Source organism: Mus caroli, chromosome 10 (genome assembly GCF_900094665.2).
Source record: "Mus caroli chromosome 10, CAROLI_EIJ_v1.1, whole genome shotgun sequence".
NCBI lineage: Eukaryota > Metazoa > Chordata > Mammalia > Rodentia > Muridae > Mus > Mus caroli.
The window spans coordinates 63432475-63455776 of NC_034579.1; the positions used below are offsets into that span (position 1 = coordinate 63432475).

Consider the following 23302-nt stretch of genomic DNA (forward strand, 5'->3'; position numbering starts at 1 on the left):
TGCTATTCACCATAGTCTTGGTCAGCATTGATGCTGACTGGAGTCTAGCCTTCTTACAGGAAAGATTGGGGTACCTCCCCCTCCATCTAACCTGAGGTGACTGGCATTTTCTGATGTGGGCCCTTTATCCTTCTAGCCCCTCCACACCAGCTTACAGTGTTGTTTTGCTAAGTAAAGCCTGATGATCAAGGTCAAGACCCCAGTCACAGAGCAACAGTGTCTGCACTGACCCAAGGAGAGGAACGCTAATCCCCTTTATCCCTTCACAGAAGGGACTCTAATCGCTCCAGATTAACATGTGCAGTGGAGGTGAACAAAGCAAAACCTAGCAGCACACATGTGAGCACACACATGCCTTATGTGGTGAGTGACCCAGGCAGGAAAAGCAGCCACCTGTTCAACGGGGTTCTAGAAGGACTCAGCCCTAGCTCTCCCCTCTGAGGACTGAAGCTAAAACTTAGCACAGGGCAGAGATTACTGCCCCTGGGCAGGGATGGGGGTGGGGGGCAGATCACAACCCCATGTCATCAAAATCTTATGATCCCTAACAACCCCATTGACATTTCCACCCCACCCCACCCCTGCCTCTTTTCACTGTTTCTAAGAGACCATAAGAGGTGTTCATGGACTGTTTATCTCAGTGTGACTGTGACCTGGGCCAGCAGCCAGCCTTCTTTAAACCTCCTTCATCTATTAGACAAGAATGGCAAGAGAGAGTGCTCCCAAGAGCAGGCTAAACATGGAAGTGTGCATGCTATGCCTGGAGCATATGCAGTGTCCAGCAAATGCTGTCACTACCCTTAAGTTCTCTCACTGTGAGGTAAGGGTGCTCCTCCTGTAACGGGCTCTGGAGAAGCTGCCAGCTCATCTTCTAATCAAAGACAGGGAGGCGGCAGTGGTTACACAGAGAACTGAGCCTCACGCGTGAAATGCTCACCATGTCTTCCAGGAAGGACTTGGCTCTATCCTTATTATTGAACATTAGCCTTTCTAAGTCATCTTTTTAAAGGTTTCTTTATTTTTTTTTCTAGATTTATTTTCACTTTTTTTGTATATGACTGTTTTACCTGCATGTGATGTCTAGGTTAGATCCCGTAGAACTGGAGTTGCAGGCTGGTGCCAGCCATTGTGTGGGTGCTGGCAATCAAACTCCGGTCCTCTGTTTAGAGCAGCCAGTGCTCTTGATTGTGGAAACCATCTTCCCAGTCATTCTAGATCATCATTTTAAGTCTGTTTTGTCCTGGGGAAGGCTGACTTACCCCCTGAAAGTCAGCCCACTTCTTTTTTTTTTTCAGGGTCCAGAGAGGAACTTTATACACATGTATGTAGAAAAGAGGACAGCGTGCCACGAGAGCCGCTTTCCATTTTATCCCTTAATATAGAAGACATTTCTATTTTACCATTTGTTTGTTTGTTTACCTTTTTGTTTTTCCTTCATTAGTTTTAGTGTAGCAATAAACCTCATTCCTTCCCACCGAGGGACCTGGCAAGCCATCCATTTCAAATGCATGCCGGGTTACAGTAAGCAGTGGGCTAGCTCTGGAATACTTACCCATTCTATGTGAGAATGTCTGTAATGACAGCCCCAGTCTTCCCAATGCCAATGTTAAACCAACTGAAGAGGAACGCAGGGCCCCGATGAAGGTGCAGTTCTTTTGTGTTTTGGTCACATCACTGTTTTGTGGTGTTGCCTTGGGTAGGTAGGGTGTGGACAGCTATATCCCATCTCTTGTGGCTCTGTACGGGTTGTTTTCAAGGACTGTGAGCAGGTCCTCCCTATTGTTACATGGCTAATTATAAGCGTGGAGATCACAGAAACAGGATTTGTTTTGTTTAATAAGCAATCAGCAGCGAGGTGGAAACGCATGTTATGAAAGGGTTTGGTATTTCTCATTCCTCAGTGACTCCTAAGGGTCCCTAAGAAGACCTGCCAGTATGAGTCATCACTTCAAAGGTGTTGACATCATACCATCGAAAGGGAAACAGGTGGTTGCTGGAGATTACACACATCAGAGCAGTTCTGAGGACGCAGGAGACCAGGGCAGTGCTCACTAGACTCTCATTCCCTGTTCCCAGAAACAACTCCTTTCTACTTAGGAAATGCCTGTCATATCTGTATTTTCAGTGGTCTTTTTGTCCAAAAGTGCTCTTAGTTAGCAAACACAGCTAAGGCAATTTTAGAGATTCCAAAGCCTGGCCTCAGTGAAGAAGTAATGTTAGCATGGATAAGGGCCACCACGGGGTACTTAACCCATGTGCCCACAGGCACACTTCATGACATACTCTGAGCCAGCCCACATACTCTTACCCTGTCCCTTCAAAGACACACTGCACACCTCCATTTCTGAAAGAAAAGACCCCCCCCATCAACAGCTGAGACAGCAGACACTCTCTGCCCAACATCTGCAATTAAAGCTCTTAGCGGTTTTTGTAAAACGTGAATGCTTTTACTATGAATGGGTTAAATTTGAAAGTTGTGCACCTTAGCACTCAAGTACCTAAAAAAATCCCCAGGAACCCAAACACTGTTCTAGAGATGAGCTCTCACCACGTGTTCACCCTGTGGCTCCTGTCGATCTGTTACTGGTACAGTACAAATGCATATACCTTTATGTATATATGTGTGTATAAGCAAATACACAGTGTGCCCAGTTAAGATGCACAATGATAGAGCTTATTGCCAGTGTGACAGCTACAGGGAATGAGGGGTGTTCCGACATCTGCAGGGGACAGGTGAACCAGTATGTGTTGTTCCAGTCTGTGCTGGAAACTGAAGGGACAGGAGAGGTGGAGCTGTCAGCAGCAAGTGGCCATCTTAGCTCCGAGCTAGTCTAGGATTATAATATCAGCTTTGACTCCTCACATTCCGTCATCACAGGGGTCAGACCAAGGACTTGAAATGACGGTCGGTGCTAACGACCCAGGAGCTTATTCAGGGAATCATTGTTTTCCACGTCTGTGTCTGAGAGCAGGGGGTAAAACACTGCCTACTGTTTCTAAGAGCTCGTTCCAAGTCTTCCCCATGACATGTTACAGAAATAACTCTACCTGGAAGTGTATTCCTCCTCAGACATGGCCGGTGACTGACTGCCCAGGAGAATAACATCAACAGTGGCAATAGCTTTGTTCTGGAAAGCTCACCCTCGAGCTCACATAAAATGTGTGTGTGTGTGTGTGTGTGTGTGTGTGTGTGTGTGTGTGCGTACAGGGTCATCCTCAGCAACCCCTCTTTACATGAGTGTATATAGGAAAGGCACAGATATAATCATGAATATAGAGAGATGCAACCACACATTATACATATATACATACATATATACATACATACATATATATTTTTGAGAGGTGATGTATTTTATATGCTTTATTCTGTTTTGTTAACTGCCATAGTTAAGAAGTCTATAATAGTTCAATCTTTCAAACTGGAACTCTAGCTTGCAGAACTATTTATGAAATCAGAGGCTCTCTCGCTCTGCAACCAAAATGTCGCCATAAGGACCCAGTCTAGAAAGCATTTCAGCCTGGGGACTTCAGAAATGCACTCCTTGGGCTCAAGTCCCAGTCCCCGCTGACAAACCCTCCAACCTTGGACATGAAACTCAGCCTCCTTGACTGCTGTGTCCTTGTCCGTTAAATAGCAAAATTAATAGTCTCTTCTTCCTGGGACAGATGGAAGGATCAAATTAGATGGGGTGTGTGGAAAGCTGCACACAAAGGCTTCTATTAAAGTAACACTCCAGTCAGAAAAACAAGGACACCATTCTATACCGTGTCCATCCCCGCCTTGTGGAGTGTCTTAGGGTTTTGTTGCTGTGAAGAGACCCCATGACCATGACCAAGGCAATTCTTTATAAAGGAAACATTTCATTGGGGCTGGCTTGCACTTCAGAGATGCATCATGGTGGCAGCATCCAGGCAGACCTGGTGCTGGAAAAAGAAACGGTAATTCTACATCTGGATCCTCAGGCAACAGGAACAGAGAGCGATATTAGGACTGACTTGAGCTCCTAAATCTCAAAACCCACCCACAGTGACAACACTTCCTCCAGGAAAGCCACACCTCCTAATAGCGCCACTCCTCACAGGCCTATGGAGGCGACTTTTATTTAAACCACCACATGGAGTTAGTGAAGAACTGAAACAGATCCCCACCTCCTCCATCTAGGACTTAGGCCTCAGGTCATTCCTTGAAAGTGTAACGTGTTATATAACAATAGCTCTAGACACCCGGGAAAGAGGCTTTTGCAAGGGATCATGCCCTGCACCCAACTAAAACAGAGTCTCCACATGTACCACAGCAGAGGCCTTTGGCCACTCTGGGTCTGCTGAGACCCAATGATATATGTGTAGTTCTGGGCTTGTGTGGTTGTGTGAGAAAGAACTGAAGTATAGACAAAGTACTGAGAGATGCTGATGGGTTGTTGGAACCCAGCCTGTCACCGTGGCCGCTGGTGTGGTCATTCTGCCTGTTTGGCCACCTGAGAGTGGGATTCTGTCATGTCTGCAAACACATGGCTAGCAGCAACTCACGTCTGTCACATTGCCAGATGTCTCCCTCCACAACAGAGTACCCTCAGCTTCTTGACAGGGAGGGCTAATAATGTAATAACACATTTACGACCCGTTTGTCTGATTTATATGCCCAGATAGCCATTTCAAAAACTCCGCTCCGGGCTCTGACAGGTAGCAACACTCTTTGTCACCTACAAATCAAACTGTTAATGTTTACAGCCATAAATACTAACGGCAGGCGCTCTCTGCACAGCCTCGGAACAGTGTACCTGCAGTTGCCAGGTGCTAGGTCATGTGGTTGGGACCCTTAGCCTGAAGGTGTGCAGCCCCCATGCCCCGTATGAACCCCCCAGGTCTCCCACATCCCATTTGAGCCCTCAGTTCCCCCATGTTCCCTACGAGCCCCCAGTTCCCATAGCAGCACTGAGCCTTCTTTACACTGTTGCAGGTTCACCTCCCAAATATAAACAAGATGTCGATGCAGGCGGTGTTGGAATACCTCTACACCAAGCAGTTGTCACCCAACTTGGACCTGGACCCCCTGGAGTTAATTGCCTTGGCAAACAGATTTTGCCTGACACACTTGGTTGCACTCGTAGGTAAGGCCGGTGACTTTTGTGTCCAATAGCCACACTGATTGAAATGACACCTAAACAAAACTAAGATCGAGGGTCAGACTCTGATTTATATCTCTCTGAACAGAATAGGCATGCCGGGGGCTGTCAAAGCCAGCTCCTTCCGTCAGCCCAAACTGGATACAGCAAGTATCTCCTATGCTCCTCTGCGATAGGCCCTGCTAGGCAATGAAAACATCAATGTCCAATGATGGGCGCCTGGCTTTGGAGGTACACGTTGCACACATGCTGAGTCTTAGGCAGACCACAAAATCTGAACACTGGGTGGGCGCAGTGAGCATCACATATTTGGTTTTGAGAAGTCTCCTTTCTCTTTAAACTATTTTTGAAAATGTTCTGACACTGTCAAGTTCATTTCAAGCAGTGGGGGGTTGGGATCTGACTTAACCTCAGGAGTCTTTTCTATAGCTTATAGATTGGTAAAAAGGAGCAGGTCTGGGTGGAATATATGCATTTAAACCCCTCATTTGAAAACGTTCAGACTTGTGCTTCCCCAGAGGTGTCAGTTAGCAATCCAGGTGCTAATTCCCTGTACTCGCTTGTTTCCAGGGAAAGTAGAGACACACTGTCGTATTTGCTGGCCTTCCTCCTGCACTGGGAGTATTGTCTATGCACACTGGCTTTCAGTAAGAACTGGCTGAAGAATGAGCTGATAAAATGAGTTAGAGAACAAGCCATCCTATTCAACGTTGGCTTCTTACATATACACATACATACACACATACACACACATACATATACACACATACACACACATACATATACACACACATACACACATACATATATACACACACATAAACACACATACATATACACACACATACACACACATACATATACACACACATACACACACATACACACACATATACACATAAACACACACATATACACATATACACACATACATATATACATACACATAAACACACACATATACATACACATAAACACACACATACACACATACATATATACATACACAAACACACACACATACATATATACATACACATAAACACACACACATACATATAAATATACTATACCTTCTAGTGATGACTTCAGGTAAAAGATTGATTTCTCTGCCCCCGTACACACAAATTACCTACCTAGAAATAAAATTCCCTTCTATTCGTGTTTCTTCCCCAGTTTAAAAGAAAGGATTTGAAACATCACAATTAGGAAAATAAAATAAAATTCTTCACTCTACTGAAGTCATAGATCCAAACGAGTGTGTTACTCTTCAGACATTAAGCCCAGGAAGCCACAGTGGGAACGCCCTTTCCAGAAGTGTGAGCTCCAACCCAGGTAACTACCCATGGGTTACACAAGTCCTTGTCCTTCCAGGATACACTGCATTATTTTTAGTAGACAAAAGGCAACTTGGAGCCGGATACTTTGAACCTGGTCCGTACTCAGTGTCCACATGGCTGTGTTTTTATGATAAAGATTAAGTCTGACACTGATAACATGGAGTTGATTTCTACATGAAAGATTTCGTTTTGAAGTGACCCTGAGAAAGCTTCCATGTGAACACATTCCAGGCTTCTCACATGGCGACATAAAATCCTGTTGGTACTGATCTGAATACCTCCCCAACACAGCCCCTGCAGTCACCTACGGTATTTGATGTGTGTGCAGAGTTAGGCAGAGCATTTAGACTTACAGTCCTCAATCTGTGCGTCAAGACCCCTCTGGCAAATCTCTATCTCCGACACTATTTACATGTTGATAGTGGTGCTGCATGTCTTTAATCCCAGCTCTTGGGATGCAGACTTATAATATATATTATTAGATGTTATTAGATAATTTATTATATGTTATATATCATAAATAGTTTATAAATATTTTTATTTTTCATATATAAAACTTATAAAACAATTTTACAAGTATATTATTAACATATTGTGTCATATAATAATATATAATATAGAACATATAATATATTACATACACACATATATATATGACAGAATGACAAAGAATAGAGGAACAAAATCAGCTCCCCCAGAGTCCCCTCTTGGCCCTTTGCTTTCTGGGTACATGGGTCAATATACAATATGCATTATATATAATATATAATACATATTATATATTATATGACATAATATATACAAACATTATTTCTATAATATACAATTTATAATATATATTTTATACACACACACACGCACACACAAGAGGAAGCTGGTCACACTGCATCTGCATCCTGGAAGCAGAGATCTGACTGAATGCTGGGATCTTCTGTTTTTCCTCCTTTCATGCAGTCTGCCATAAGGTGGCAGGACCATGCTCCGGGTGGGTCTTCCCACCAAGGTCAGACCTCCCCAAACCATCCTCATAGTCAGGCCCAGAAGCCTGTTTCTTTGGTGATCCTGGTTCCTGTCTGGTTGACAGTCAAGGTTAACCATCACACCTGCTGTTACTTAGGGAGTCCAGATGCCCTCTCTGGGAAACTTAGCTTTAAGTAGTACTGTGTATCCACCCAGCTGAGGAAGGCTGTATCAAAGAAAACAGCAGCTTGTGCAAACAAGTGTATGGGCTCAGGAACACAGAGCCAGGTAGGAGGCAGGCATGCCTGGACAGTGCAGGCACACCTCAGAGACAGCCATGTCAGCCCCAGGCCACTGTAGCATAAAATTCTCGGTATCTCAGTGAGTGTTAAACTTATGTTTATACGAAGCAGCAGTCTGTTAAGTGTGAAGCAGAACTACCTCTATAAAATGGAGAAACTTTCACCAAAATAATATAATAATAATAATAATAATAGCTTTAGAAAATGAAAATAAAACCAAGCCATAGCCTCTAGCCACAATGGAAGCTTCATGCCTAGGTCCTGATACAGGTCATTGATCAAGGGTTAAATGTCACAGTAGCTGAGGAAGCTTTTTCTGACCAGATGACATCCATATTTGGCTCACCAACCGACCCTTCTTTTCATAGACGATCACTCGGTAGTATGGGAACCCTGTTTGATGGTGACTTTCCCTCAGTAGAATGTCTGTCAAAATGGAAGTCAGCATCTCCAAACGCTTCCCGTTCTTCTGTGCTTTTTCCATGTATGTGCGTACGCTTGCACATGTAGGTATAGCCGCACCTCTATGTAGGTGCTCACACACGTGTGTGCTCAGGTATGTGGAAGCCCAAAGCTGACATCAGACATCATTCTCAACTTTACTTATTAAGGTAGGATCTCTTGCTGAACCTGGGTCTCAGTGGAGCTAGGCAGCTCGCCCCAGGGAGCTCTGCCTCCAGTTGTTCAGATCATAGGCAGCTGCCACACAGCCTGGCTCCTGCAAGCGTTCTGGGGACCCAAATCCTGATTCTCATGCCAATATGATGGAAAGGGTTTTGACTGAGTTACCTGCCAACCCCCCCTCACCCATTTACCAGAGAGTTTATAGATAATATTCAAAGTCTGTTGTCTTTGCAACCGTGTGCAGTGGCGATCATTCTGCCTTTGGGATTTAAGTCGAATAAGCCCTTTCTTCCTTAAGCTGCTCTTGTCTGAGTGCTTCGTCACAACAACAGAAGTGAAACTGGGACCCTGGGCCGCCAGACACTCTTCCCTCCTATTTTGACAGTCCTTTTAGGGATCTTAGAGGAACAGGGTCTCAAGACTCATATAGAAAGTAAGATCCACTTTAACCTAAAGCTCACAGCTGCCTCAGTCCCCAAGCATGATGGTTGGGCCATCCTTTGAGACTTTGCAACCAGCCAGGAGGATGTCTCTCTAGCTGTGCAGGCCCCAGATGGTGCCTCATTCAGTACGAGGCTGTTGTGTTCATGCTGAGGGTCTCTTACATAGAGAGCCTTCCTCAGTGACCTCAGCTGGAACTTCCATGTGATTTGTTACAGCTTCCAATTGGCTCTTAAGGTGTTAACTTCCATTCATCTATTTCAGTGACAATGTCTTTCCTTCAACCCCACAAACCAGGCTCTGTTGGCTCTGTTGACTAAGCCTTTGTAGAACTGAAGGGAGTTGGCCTTGCTCTGAAGTGGGCATGGCTGAACTGAAGGGATGTTGTACCTAGGTTGATCTTCTATCCAGACCTTTAAGATTTCCTCCAGATACCAACAAAGCTGTCCATGTGTATTTCACTGGCAAGACCCTCTTCACAATTGGCAGGCTAGCTTTGGGGCTGTCCTGGATTTTGATCTACCTTCCTTACTAAATGATTTATTTAATGTGTGTTGGTGTTTTGCTTGCATATATGTCTCTGTGAGGTGGATGCCAGATCCCCTGGAACTGGAGTTACAGATGGTTGTGAGCTGCCATGTGGTTGCTGGGAATTGAACTCGGGACCTCTGGAAGAGCAGCCAGTGTTCTTAACCTCTCCAGCTCCTCCTTATTAAACGTAATCACCATTTCTATCTTTAGAGTTGAAAGGAGAGCGCTTCCTTTCTCCCACTTGAACCTTTGGAAACTGTGGTAAGCCATATCAAGGGATTGGAAGGCTTAAGGAGAGAGAGAGATTAACCAGGAAGTATAAGCCTGCCAGTGGGGCAGTCAGGATACATACAATGTTTATCTATTAAGTTCATCATGTTATATAGGTCAGTACCGATCATACTTCATCATTTAATAACAATTAAAAACTTTGAAATAGTGTAGGGATTACCAGAATGGGGCACAGAAGCACAAAGTAAGCCCAGACAATTGAGAAAACAGTGTACTGGCCCGAGGCTGGATGAACACAACTTTTAAATTCATTCATCATCATCATCATCATCATCTGCAATTGGAGTAAACAGAAATGCAAACCGAAAGTGGTCAGCCTGCAGTGTAGGGAGCCACCACAGCACCCCTGATGCTGTCATTATCAAAAGCTGGAAACTGCTACACCAAAACGTCACCCACCCATGCTAACCTGGGGCTGGAGACGACCCGAGCAGGGGCAACAAAAAGTCACCTCACTCTCAGAACCACAGTTTCAACTCCAGCGTCCGGAGCTGGGCGGTGCAAGCTCTTAAGCAGACACCACTCTCTCAAACTGCAGTTTTATTACTTAGGACCAATATTCTTCTCCAAATTTATAATCCAAAAGCTTGAAGCCTAGGTGGTCTGTTTGTAACTGTTGAAACCAACATATATACATTCACATTTTATGTCTCGTTTGCCTGTTTGTTTTGCACTTATTTTATTGTTTTCAGCTACATTGTATCGCAGGTAGCCCAGGCTGGCCTCAAACTCACTATGTAGCTGAGGAAAACCCTGAACTTCTCATTCTTCTACCTCCAGTTCCCAAGTGATGGGATCGCAGGTATGGACCACCATGCCTGTTATATGCAGTGCTGGAATTAAACCTAAGTCTTCAGGCTTGGTAGGCAAGCACTACACCAACTCAGCTACATCCTCAATTTTTAATTCCCCAAGGAGACTTGGTCCCGTTATTTAATCTTTGAAGATACCCTCACACTGTGACTGGAGTTATAGGATCCTATAGACATGCTAGACCTCCAGAAACCACACTGTCTAATAGAACCATCTTCCAGCAATGGATATGCTCTGTGTCTGCACGTTCCAAGATGGTAGGCATGTGTGGCTACTGAGCACTTAACAGGGCTGGTGTGGCCAATGAGCCAAATATTAATTATCTGCATTTAAATAGTCACAAATAACCCATGATTACCATCCTAGGCAGGGTCAGGAAGGTCTGGAGGATTCTGAGTATTCTAGAAGCACAGACCCAAGCCCTCTAGAATGGTGCTTCTCAATCTTCCTAACACTATGACCTTTACCTACAGACCCCTCAATCATAAAATCATTTCATTGCCACTTCATAACTGTAATTTTGATAACTATAATGATTTGTAATGTGAATATGTGATTAAAGGATATCTGATATGTGACACACACACACCCCACAAAGGGGCCGAGACCCACAGGTTGAGAAAGAACAGCTGGCCTAGAGCCTGAATCAGCCCTGGATTCGTTTGCACTGTCTGTCCAGAACTGTGTCCTTCACCTCCAGTCTTTTTCTAGAGGTATCCAGACCAGCCCCTGCAGGCCAGGAAGGCTGGCTTAGGGTGGGCATCTTAACCCTGTCCTGCCCTCTCCTCCCCCAGAGCAGCATGCTGTCCAGGAGCTCACCAAGGCCGCTGTCAGTGGTGTGAGCATCGATGGTGACGTTCTTTCCTACTTGGAGCTGGCACAGGTAAGTTTGCGGTCCTTTCTATCTCAGGCGTGTCCCATGAGCCCACTTTCACACTGACAAAACATCCCACTATCACATCACCCAAATAAAGATGCCACAGAGGTATGCCTGTATGCAGAGGAAATCAGAGAGTTTTACATTTCAGGCGACATTCCATACTCGCCAGAAAGAACAGGGGACCCCCCCCCCACATCCAATACCTGTCTCACCCTGCTGAGACAGTAGGTTTTGTAGACAAGAGAACATCCAGCTTAGGGGGGGATATCTTGCCTCTTCCTTCTTTGAGTTCTTGGACAAGAATTTGGCCAAGAACAATTAGTTTCTAGAACATTCCATAAAGCTTTGTACATGCCCCACCCCCACCCTGAAAACGAACAGTTTGCTGAAGCTCCCTGCAGTTTTCTAAGATCGGGTTTGTTAGTATCTGCGTCTGTGATCCCTACACAAACTTCATCCATGCATGTGCGTAGACAGGTGTCTTAGTTAGGTTTTACTGCTGTGAACAGACACCATGACCAAGGCAACTCATAAAAACATTTAGTTGGGACTAGCTCACAGGTTCAGAGGTTCAGTCTATTATCAAGGTGGGAGCATGGCAGCATCCAGGCAGGCATGGTGCAGGTGGAGCTGAGAGTTCTACATCTTCATCTGAAGGCTGCTAATGGAAGACTCACTTCCAGGCAGCTAGGATGAGGGTCTTAAAGCCCACACCACAGTGACACACCTACTCCAACAGGGCCATACCTTCTAATAGTGCCACTCCCTCGGCCGAGCATATACAAACCACCACAATGTGCACACACATATTCACACACACACACCTCTTCCAGAGAAAGGTAATGTCCAACTAAAGCCTCGGTCACAAAGATAAACTCCGCCTCCGTCTCCTCATCCACAAGACATGAAAAAGGCAACCTGTGACCTGCCAACCTTACAGACTGAGAACCAAGGGAGAAAGAATATTCAAGAAAGAGCTGTGAAGCAGATATGGAAGGTTTTCTAACACTGCAGAGTGTGTAGGCAGAATGATCCAGTCCCGGCATAGACTTATCAACAGCCATTTACATTCCAGAGACAGAGGATGCGAAATAAGTTCTGAATGCATGTTTTGTTTTGTGTATGTGCATGTGTGCGTAAGGTGCATGTGTGTGTGTGTGTGTGTGTGTGTGTACATATGCATACTTCATAAGTGCATTTTCTTTTCTGCCTGTGGAGTTTGGGTTTCTTTGTTCAGGGCTGTGCTAACTAAGTCTTAGGTCAGGCCATTTAAATGGACATTTCCCAATCACAGGGGAGGAGGGACCTCAGAAAGGGGACAGTGGAAGTATAGCAGGTGTTGCTCAGCCCAGCCAAGTGTGGCCATAGGCGATCGCTCCATTCGTGGGGAGGAGGTAGACTGGGACTTGGAACGGCCAAGTCCCTCTGGCTTGACACTTGACAAGAGCACTTGTTGTATGATTCCCAAGTCCCTCAAAGATCTCCAAGCAGCAGATTCTCTGCTTTGAAAAGCAAATGAGAGAAATAGACATGAACAGAGATTCCTAAAACCCGATCTGAAAACCCATTCAATGAGGGCCAATCACGCACTGCAGTAAGAACCCCAAGGCTTCGCCAGAACTAGCTGTCCAAAATTCGATTCTCTCCATAAGCACCCTGCATAGAAGAAATTGGAATGACTCAGAATGCACTACTGGACAATTCACTGGGAGTAAAGATGTGACATTTGCTGTCTTCCCTCCTGGCTCCTCCCCACCTGCCTATACACCAGTCTGTGGTATGATTACTAAGCCCGTACAAACCCCAGCAGGAAGTGACCATGATGCCTGTATCTTAGCCCATCCTTTAGCCTTTAACCCAGAGAGGGTTTCAGTCAGCAGAACCCTGATCCTTTGCTGTTGCTGACTTCCATGGTGTAAATTCCCCCACTGCGACCGCTCTGAACGCCAAAGACTGAGTCACTGAGCTCAGGGGAAGCAAGTCATGCGGCCAGTTCTCTGAGCTAGCATAGAAACACACACACACACACACACACACACACAATGCCCACCCAGTACCCCACTGCCCCAATCCTAAACGCAGACTCAAACTGAATACTCAGAGAAGCTGGAAGGACCAGCCTGCAACCATCTCCATGACTGGGGTTGTGGGTTCTGTCTCCTCAGAGTGGCTTTCACAGGATGAATAGCCAAGCATCAGAAGAACCAAGCTGGCTTTCCCAAGTTCCCCATTAGCTGAAGAAACACACAAGATGCGTGAAGAAGGGCAAGGGTATCCTACCAGATCAGAGGAGACATGGGGGAGTGGACCACCTGGTTTGGGGATATCAGCTGTCACCTCCCCAGGCTCAGAAAAGCTGGGTGGTGTATTCAGATTCCCCCACCTCACCCAGATGTCCCCTCTTACACAACCCAGAGGGCAGGTACAGGGCAGCCGCTGCACACTGTCTTCTCCTCTTTCCATCTTTGGCCCCGGGCAAGCTGAGCTCTGACATGTGACACGGAGTATTCCATTGCTAAGGCTCTGTAAACAGAGATGACATCGTTTCTATCTGCTGCTGGCTGGTACTGTCCAGAGGGCACACATGGTCACCTATCACCAGGAAGGGCCAGGGGGCAGGCCGGGCAGGAGAATCGGGCATACTTGAAACTTTCCGTGCGATACGGAGTTTATTTTGGGGACCGTCTATCTCAGGAGGGAGCAAGGGAGGGTACATGAACACTGTATGTAGCTGACATCAGAGCCACAGTCCAAGTCAAACCCCTGAGATCTAAACAAGAGCTTTCCTGTATTACAGGCCTTTATCTTTCTCCACCCCCCCCCCCCACCCTCATAATGTTTCTAGTTTCTTTGGAGGCTTGCTTTAATCTTTGTAACATTTATTGGCCACATATACATGCACACTTGTGTGAATGTATGTATGTATGTATACATGCTACAGCATGCCTTTGGAGGTCAGATGAATTGCAGGGGCCGGGTCCCTTCTACCTCCATGGGGTCCTGGATATCAAGCTCAGTTATCAGGCTTGGCCGCAAGCACCTTGACCTGCTGAGCCATAGCACTGGCCCATTGCCTCGCTTCAGCAAACAAGAGTCTGACCCTAATCTGGTCCCTTTCCTGCAGTTTCACAATGCCAATCAGCTAGCCGCCTGGTGTTTGCATCACATCTGCACCAACTACAACAGCGTCTGTTCCAAGTTCCGCAAGGAAATCAAATCCAAGTCAGCAGGTAAGAGCATGTCTGCGAGCTCCCTGCCAACCATTGCTTGCCCTCTCTAAATAAACCCCTTGGGAGGGGCCAGACTCGGTGGTCAGTTCCCTTTGAGTGTGCGGAAGTCACACATTCAAGTGACATGACCCAGAGAATTTTTCGGTTGGGGGAATCTCTTTGCGGGATGTCTTACTTAGGAGAAGAAGGGAGTGGAGTTGAGGGTACCCTACTGCAGAGCATGCCAAAATAAGGCCTCTCCTCATTTAGGGGTGCACAGCCAGGGTCTGACTCTGGATAAAAATCAAGTGGTTTTGGGTCTGTGTGCCTAGCATAGTGTCCACACATTAGACTTTAGTCTCAGCATCTGTGGGCAGCCATGCCAGCATGCTGGGAGGTTTACGAATGGCAAAAAGCAGGACTGAGCATCCAGGACAGTCTTTGGGCAGTATCTCTTCCCCCTCTCCCCGCAGACAACCAGGAGTACTTTGAGCGGCACCGCTGGCCCCCTGTGTGGTACCTGAAGGAGGAAGACCACTACCAGCGAGTGAAGAGGGAACGAGAGAAAGAGGACCTGGCGCTGAACAAGCACCATTCGAGGAGAAAGTGGTGTTTCTGGCATTCGTCCCCAGCTGTCGCCTGAGGAGAGAGGGGACCGTCACCCGCTAAGGGCCACCTCCACGGTTGACAGCTCTACTATCAAAACCAGTCTCCTTAGCCATCCGCACAGTTGGGTCTGGGGCCCTGGCTTTTCCACTCGTGTGCATTTACCTCCACCAGGAACAAAGCACAAACCCTGCCACGAATGAGCAGGGACATAAAAGGAAAGCTGACTGACTCTGAAGTCCTTCAACCAGAATGTCCTTTTTTTGTTTTTTTGTTTTTTTGTTTTTCTTTCTTGGTTAGGAAGCTACTACACTTTAGTCCGTTACTTTGTTCCTTTTGATACAAAGAAAAAAACAAAATCCAGCTTTCGTGTCTCAGATTCCAGATTGGAGAATATTTTTCTATGGACTCTTGTATTTCACTGAGGTGACAGTACTGTGCATTACTTTATAGGCCACACATTGACCACGAAGCTGCCGCCCCACCCCTCCCCCACCACTGAGCATCACTCATAATTACAGAGTTATCCTTTCGTTGGGAGGTAAAGGGTTGAGCTGAAGAGGCCTGAAGTATTCAAGCTGGAAGCGCTTAATCTTTGTTCTGATGAGCCACGTTGGTATAATTATCTATTTACAAGATTTCCTTTTTAAGTGCTAGTAATTACATGGTTATCCGTGCCATAGAGCTACAGTGAGGGCAAGTATCCTACTGTTTAAGAGGTCTAGATTCAAAGAGGATAATCCTTACAATCATTACAAGGGCTTATTCTACCCCAATCCTATATCAGGGGCATGACTGACTGCCGGACCCGGGTCCCTACAATGCCGTTCGAGTCCTACCATTGGATAACTATGTCAGGGTTGATGACTTAAAGTGCTCTGTGGTTTTGCTGTGCCTTCACCAGCAAACCCTCCTAGGGCCTGAACAGAGATAAGGGAAAGGGAAAAGGCTCATCCCACTGTCTTCGGATCAATCACCTCGGCCTCACACCTGAGGCCAACTTCACTTTGTAAGACAAGTTGGGTTTTTGTTGTTGTTGTTGTTGTTGTTGTTGTTGTTGTTATTCTTTTTGTTTTTTTAACTCTTCCCAGGGAAAATTCAGGTCACCACTAAAGTAGGCCAAGGCAGACCACCTGCTTCTCCACTCGGTCTCACCACAGAGCCTGTGAAAGCACAAAGCTAGGGGCCAGGTCCTGCCTTCTTCTCCAAGCAGGAAAAGGAGCCAAAATCCTAAGAGCGTGGGGAATGGTGCTATTATGTGGTAATTCTGACCCCGGGTCCCTTGGGAAGATCAGTGTTAGAACAGAACTTGCAAAGCAGGGGAGCTCTCAAGCAGCATCAACATCATTGCCTCTCTGCAGATAAAATGTTACAGAATATACACGTGTGTGTGTGTGCAAACACAATCATCAGAGTCACAGCTCCACACCTGCCACGGGATGTCATGTGCTGGACACTGGGGCCCATCCTGTTGAGAGGTCACCTTACTGATGCTAAGGGCTATTGATTTTTCTTTGTTTGTTTGTTTGTTTTTTGTTTGGGGGAGGGAATTTCTGAAGACAGGAAAGAAACAGTTGAGTCCAAATTCCAAATGCCATATGGATTTGAAAATCTGTGTAGACCACAGGCAGGCGTTTTGTTTCTGGCTTGGCCACATACCAGATACAAGAGCTTAGAAAGACCCAGGAAGGCATCACCCTCTTGTGGCAGAGAGGGAGCCGCAGGGGAGGGGGGGCAGGGAGGGGGACAGCTGATCAAGCCTTCCCCCTTAACTTTGTTAATAGAGCAAATGGCTGATGGAAGGAGAAGATGGGTGGAAGGAGAGAGTACACGTCAAGACTTGGGGAGAAGGAACATATAGCCACCTAGAGGTTCTGTTTTCAATGAGTAGTCCTAGTTGAACTTCAACAACCAAAGCTCCATCCGATTGTACTCTTGCCAAAACACAACAGACACATACATGAACATGGGACGAAAGCAATAATATCCTCTCATGTTCTTCACAGCTGCTGGAACCAAGTGGCTGGTTCATTTGGTTGACACTGATCCGCCTTTAACCACGATGGTTTGTTTTGTGTTTGTTTTTTTTTTTTAATTTCACAGAAAGCAAATAAAATTGTTTAGGTATAAAAAAAAAATGCCTTGACTTTTGTGTAAAATCCTCACATGTGTTTTAATAGCATTTTGAAAGCTACCAGCCCCAAAGGTGTTGCACCCTTGGAGCCGCCTGTTGAACCACCAAACGATGAATGACTGCCATTTGTGCTTAGCGATTTTCAGCAGAGATTCCCAACATGTAGATGGGGCATGTGCCCCTTAGCTCTTTCTTAGACAATACCATGGGTCACTTAGTCTTAAGGAATGGAGACCATGACATCTCCATTCTGTTGGAATGGTTGCAGTGGGAGGTTTGAAAATCCTCACGCAATTAAATATAAAAGGTCTCTATTGGTAGGCCCGTGAGGAAGTTCTTCAAATGCAAGTCTGAGAAAGACTCTGGAAGGCGCTATCTATGACAGCTACATGTAAGGTTACCAGAGCTTCCATGGAAGCAAGGGCTTTCATGAGATCTTACAGAGGGGCTGAGTTCTTTGTAATTGCATGGGGAAAGAGTCGAACTTCACTCATACAAGCATAGTAGACAAGCAATGAGATGCATCCAGCACCTCCCGTACCAATGCACAGTTCCACCCATGGGACTTTGCACGAAGGCACAGCAGTGCAGTCAGTACCTGCACACAGTTCTACTGTAAATCCTTCCTGGAAGCCTGAAACCCCTGCATGGGTCTTAGTACCTCTAGAGAAGCACCTTGGAGATTGGGGGTGGGGGGGGGGGGCGTGGAGGGCACAGATCCTACTGGTTTAGAAGGAGCCGAAACACTCTAAGTGCCAGCAGTCATCTTCAAAAGCTCAATGATCCTAAAACTTCAAGTTCTCTAAATTCAGCTTTCCTGTCTCTTGACACTGGCTAAATTGTACCAGAGGGAAAGCAATCTGTCTCCCAAGTATGGGGATGTTGGTGCCATGTTTCTGAATGAATCCTTTGTAACTCAAGACTCACAAGCCCTTCTCTTGAATTACTTCCAGAAGATGATAGATTATCATATCTATAGATAGATAGATAGATAGATAGATAGATAGATAGATAGATAGATAGATAGATAATAGGTAGATAGATAGATAGATAGATAGATAGATAGATAGATAGATAGATAGATAGATACACACACACACACACAATCAGATTCTGGTATGCAAGCAACAGTAATATCTCCAAAAGAATTTGACCATTGCCTAAAAGTTGTTGCTGAGGTGAAGGCTGGCCGTAAAGAATATGTGTGTGCAGTGTGTGTGTGCATCTGTGAATGTAAGCAATCACAAAGCAGCAAGAAGCAGAAGCATGAGGCTCATAAGCGGGTAGGAGCCATTACCAAAAGGCATGGGGTTGGGTTAAGCACCTAGGCCATGGCTGTATGTACCTGTACTTTTAACTTTAACTGGATTCTTTTCCCTCTACCACCTTATGCCATCCTTACCCCTTCCAACCTCCCAACACCAGGTAGGAGAGAAAAAAAGATTAGAGGGGAAAGGAGGTGTTGATCTCTTTAGACCACTTCCTCCCGATTAGGGGCTTAGGCTTAGAGTTCCTTGGAGACAAGTCCAGTCTCAGTCAGCAAGATATCTCCAACCAGCAACCAACAACCCAGCAACCCAGCAAACCAACAAAGAGCATCCAGGTACATCATCAAGAGCTGCAACCGGGGGAATAGCAGCCGCCACAGCCTTTCAGGCCTCTGGCATTTTTATACCCTATCAAGAGTCCCCAGAATTACAAATGTAAGCAGGCAAAATCACACCCCTGCCAGAGCACAAGACAAATCATAGTCAGCTGCTGCGGATGATCTGAAGCAGCCCCATATACCACACCTGGGATTAAAACAAAAACATATTCACATGGCATTTCTTATCTTTAAAGAAACCCATGTTCTCACTACCGCTGTGTATTTTTCCAAAGTGGTAATTTATGAGATAACCACATATCTCAAAGCTTAATTGACTTTTTTATGGAGACTTTGGTGTTTTCTGTTATAACTGGCTATATATGACAAACTGGCAGTTTACAGAGAATGTGAGTTTCTCTGGCTCCGGGGTGTGAAGCCTGAGAAGTCCAGGAACATGTCGCCAGCATCTGCTGACACCTGGGGAGAGTCACTCAGCTATATCACAACATGGCAGAGAATCCTGTGAGGAGTGTCAGCTCAGGGCTCCCCCCTGGAAAGCCTCCAGTCTCACCACAGGGACCTGACATTTGTGGCACCCATGATCCGCAGCACTTGGTGCAGTGTCTGCCTTGATTTATCCTTCACACCTAACTGCATGTTCAATCTCTGCCCTTAAGACACACAAGTGTGCTTAGATGGCATGTGTTTCATGCCATAAGCAGTATACAGACATGTTCCACAACAAACCCCGTCTGTCCTCTGCTTCGCCAACTCTCCTCTGGTTTGGAAATCTGGCCACATGGCAGTATAGCCTGTCTATCCTTTGCTTCCTGCTGCCCCTGCTAGGTCACCCATTTCTATTCTGCACACGTTTTCTTGCAAAGCCAAGGTGGCTGGCTATGGAGCATATGAGTTGCAGTACATTTCCCCATTGTCCTGGCTGGCTTTGTGTGTCAACTTGACACAGGCTGGAGTTATCACAGAGAAAGGAGCTTCAGTTGGGGAAGTGCCTCCAAAAGATCCAGCTGTGGGGCATTTTTTCTCCATTGGTGGTCAAGGGTGGGAGGGCCCATGGTGGGTGGTGCCATCCCTGGGCTGGTAGTCTTGGGTTCTATAAGAGAGCAGGCTGAGCAAGCCAGGGGAAGCAAGCCAGTAAAGAACATCCCTCCATGGCCTCTGCATCAGCTCCTGCTTCCTGGCCTGCTTGAGTTCCAGTCCTGACTTCCTTTGGTGATGAACAGCTATGTGGAAGTGTAAGCTGAATAAACCCTTTCCTCCCCAACTTGCTTCTTGGTCATGATGTTTGTGCAGGAATAGAAACCCTGACCAAGATTCCCATTTTCTTGCAGTTTCATTGGTGTTACTTCCCAATTGGTCCAATTGGGTGGATGGATGCTGAGTTTCACCCCCATTTCTTTCCCATTCCACTCGTAATGGGTATACTGATCAACGCTCCTCTCTCTCTCCCTCCCTCTCTCTCCCTCCCTCCCTCCCCCCACCCCCCCCATATGCATCTCTACAGTGAACCTTTTTCTAGCTATGCCTTAAGATCAAAATCCAAACAGGATAAGGACTCCAGGTCCCTTCCCTCTCTAGACATAACTAGTCACAAGCTCCCGAACAGATGGACCTACACGGAAAGACTCACTTTGATGATAAAAGTCCTGGCCTACCCCTGCTCCAAGACAACATGATTCAGCAGATGCTGACCGACTCTGACCCAGCCAGGCGACAGGCTGTCCTCTGAACAGCAAGGAGAGAAACTAGGTTTAGCTTCCTGCCACCTGAGAAGCTTAAATGGGTTTTCCTGACAGTGCATGTTATGAGCTATAAGGATGAGTTATTTGGTCCTGTCTGGCCTTGCTTTTTTTAGGTCACCTCACCCTCATAAAAGAAAAAAGAAAAAAAAAAAAAAGATAACTTTCCGATAGTCTCTTGGATACTAAGTTTCCTGGTTTCCTGGTTTTGAAGGATTCCACAGCTTTTAATCCATTCACAATACACACGGGTATCCAAACATCATCTTGCACACCGTTAATCTGTGCAATCGCAATTTTTATTTGCCAGTGATACCTTGGAGTTCAAGGGGGGAAATAATTCCCTGGGGAGCTGGTCCACACACACTGCAAACTGCCTTCTGGGTTTTGTCATTACACATAGCTCAAGAAAATATAACCTGCCTCTACTGCAGATCGTTCACACTGCCTTGCAAATCCTCCATACTCTGTCGGAAAAAGAAAAAAAGAAACAAAAAAAAAAAGAAAAACTTCTCTTTCTCCTAGTACTCTGTCTCAAGTGGTAAACACCACCACTTATAGGGATGACGGGGGCTTGGGACCACTGATCGCTCTGTCGGTCTGCTTTGACCCCAGTTGAATGCTTTGACCCCATCCGCACCACCACTGAGATACCCCTTCACTTTAAATGTCTGTGTGATTTCTAAGTGGAAAAATAGCTGAAACATTTAATTCTTAAATGGGCTTGCACAAAAGAAAGAGACAAGAGAAAGAGAAGGTGGGAGGGAAGAGGAGGGGAGGGGAGGGGAGAGGAGGGTAAGGAGGGGGAAATGGAAGCAATAGGGAGGGGAGGTAGAGGAGAGAAGGGGAGGGGAAGGGACTGGGGGCGGGGGCGGGGGCGAGGGGAATCACTGTGGCCTGCCTCCCAGCAATGCCAGGCTGCTTCTATCTAGCATTGCCTCCATTTTGCTGACATTTGCAATACAGAGCCAAGGTGGTTAGACTTCCGGTATGCTAATTACAATACATTTCCTTGGTGCTCTTTTCCTTTCAGGCAAATGCTTCATTCCTGGACCCAACTGGGTGGACCAAGGCTGCATACTTTGGCTCCATCCTCCCAGCGCCCAAAAAATAAAGGGCAGGACCATCTTAACCAGATATTTGGAGTACATTATAGCCACGCACCAAGGTTAAGAGCCTTGAGTTTGTCTTTCCGTTTTCACAGTGTTTTCTTACGCAGACCCTGAGATGAAGGCTCACATGGAAAGGATTTACTTAGGAAATGCCCTTGGAATGTGAATAGAAGAGAGGGATAAGAACCAACCGAGCGGTGGGAGTGGGGGTGGGGGCAGGGGTTGAGGGTGTGGAGGAGTCCCACTCAACTGGTCTCAAGGGTACTGGGGAAGCAGACTACTGAGTCACCTTTGCCAAGTACTGGGCGGTACTGGAGGGTAGCGGATGAAGGTAGGCCCTCTCGGGTGGGAGAATTAAGAGAGTGGTCCCAAGAGTGCACAGCAATGAGCCTTGGGTATAAGCGCTCAGAAGGGCCGTTTCCAACCCATGGGCTGAGATCCCTTTGGGGGTCGCTTATCAAATATCTTGCATATCAACTATTTACATTACGACTCCTAACAGTAGCAGACTCACAGTTATGCAGGAGCCATGAAGTAAAGTGCTTGGGCATTTCCACAACATCCGGAACTGTCAGTCACGGTGTTGGGAAAGTTGAGAACCACTGTTTATTTATTTTATATATGTGTGTACACTGTCGCTGTCTTCAGACACACTGGAAGAGGGCATCAGATCCCATTACAGACGGGTTGTGAGCTACAGTGTGGTTGCTGGGATTTGAATTCAGGACCTCTGGAAGTGCTCTTAACCACAGAGCCATCTCCCCAGCCCATCCAGAGAGCCACTGTCTTAAAGGCAAACAAATGAGCATGGAGACAGAGGAAGGGGTGTCAGGAAGATCCAAGGACACCTGAAAGGGCTCAGTCACCTTTACCACGTCATCTTTATTCTGGGATCCCTGGCTTCCCAGACTATTTGATACACTCTGTCTCCTTTGAAACTTGTGTTGAATTTTGTTGGACTTGTTGAAATTTGAATGCCATAGTGCTGGCAATTGGAAGTGAGACATACTATTGGTCACACACAAGGAACCAGTTCTCCCCTGGAACAGGTTTAGATACAAAAATCAAACCTGCTCCTCAAATTCTGTCTCCTCCCACACATGGCTCCTTGGCCCCTCTAACTTTTCCCATGAGTCTCTGAAAATCACAAGGCCTTCTATAGCTGTAACACCCAACCTCGGACGTCCCAGACCTCAGAGTCACGAACCAAATAAACATCTGACTGTTGGCTGGCTGGCTGGCTGGCTTCAGGTACTTTGTCTAAGCAACAGAGCACAGACCAAGGCAGACGAGGCACACTGACAGAGCTACCGAGTGCTGGGGAATAACTACGGGTGAAGAAAACTCATCCTGGACTGGAGAGATGGCTCAGCAGTTAAGAGCACTGACTGCTCTTCCAAAGGTCCTGAATTCAATTCCGAGCAACCACATGATAGCTCACAACCACCTGTAATGGCATCTGATGCCCTCTTCTGGTGTGTCTGAAGACAGCTACAGGATGCTCATATACATAAAATAAATAAATCTTTAAAGAAAAATTAAGAAAGAGAGAGAGAGAGAGAGAGAGAGAGAGAGAGAGAGAGAAAGA

The 23302-nt window shown here is 46.2% G+C and overlaps 1 protein-coding gene across 6 annotated transcripts in view; it reads left to right on the forward strand.

Moving 5' to 3' along the window:
* Positions 1–17260, forward strand: part of Rhobtb1 (Rho related BTB domain containing 1) — a 129585-nt gene extending 112325 nt beyond the window's left edge. For 3 of the 6 annotated variants that reach the window (XM_029482899.1, XM_021173633.2, XM_021173636.2), the window contains 4 exons: positions 4961–5111; positions 11223–11311; positions 14433–14538; positions 14991–17242. In XM_029482899.1, the coding sequence (XP_029338759.1) occupies positions 4961–5111; positions 11223–11311; positions 14433–14538; positions 14991–15160 (516 nt within the window). In that variant the 3' untranslated portion in view covers positions 15161–17242. Of the gene's footprint in view, positions 1–4960; positions 5112–11222; positions 11312–14432; positions 14539–14990 lie in introns of all 6 variants that reach the window. The other 3 variants (XM_021173634.2, XM_021173635.1, XM_021173638.2) reach the window with 2 other exon arrangements.
* Positions 17261–23302: the final 6042 nt, after the last annotated feature.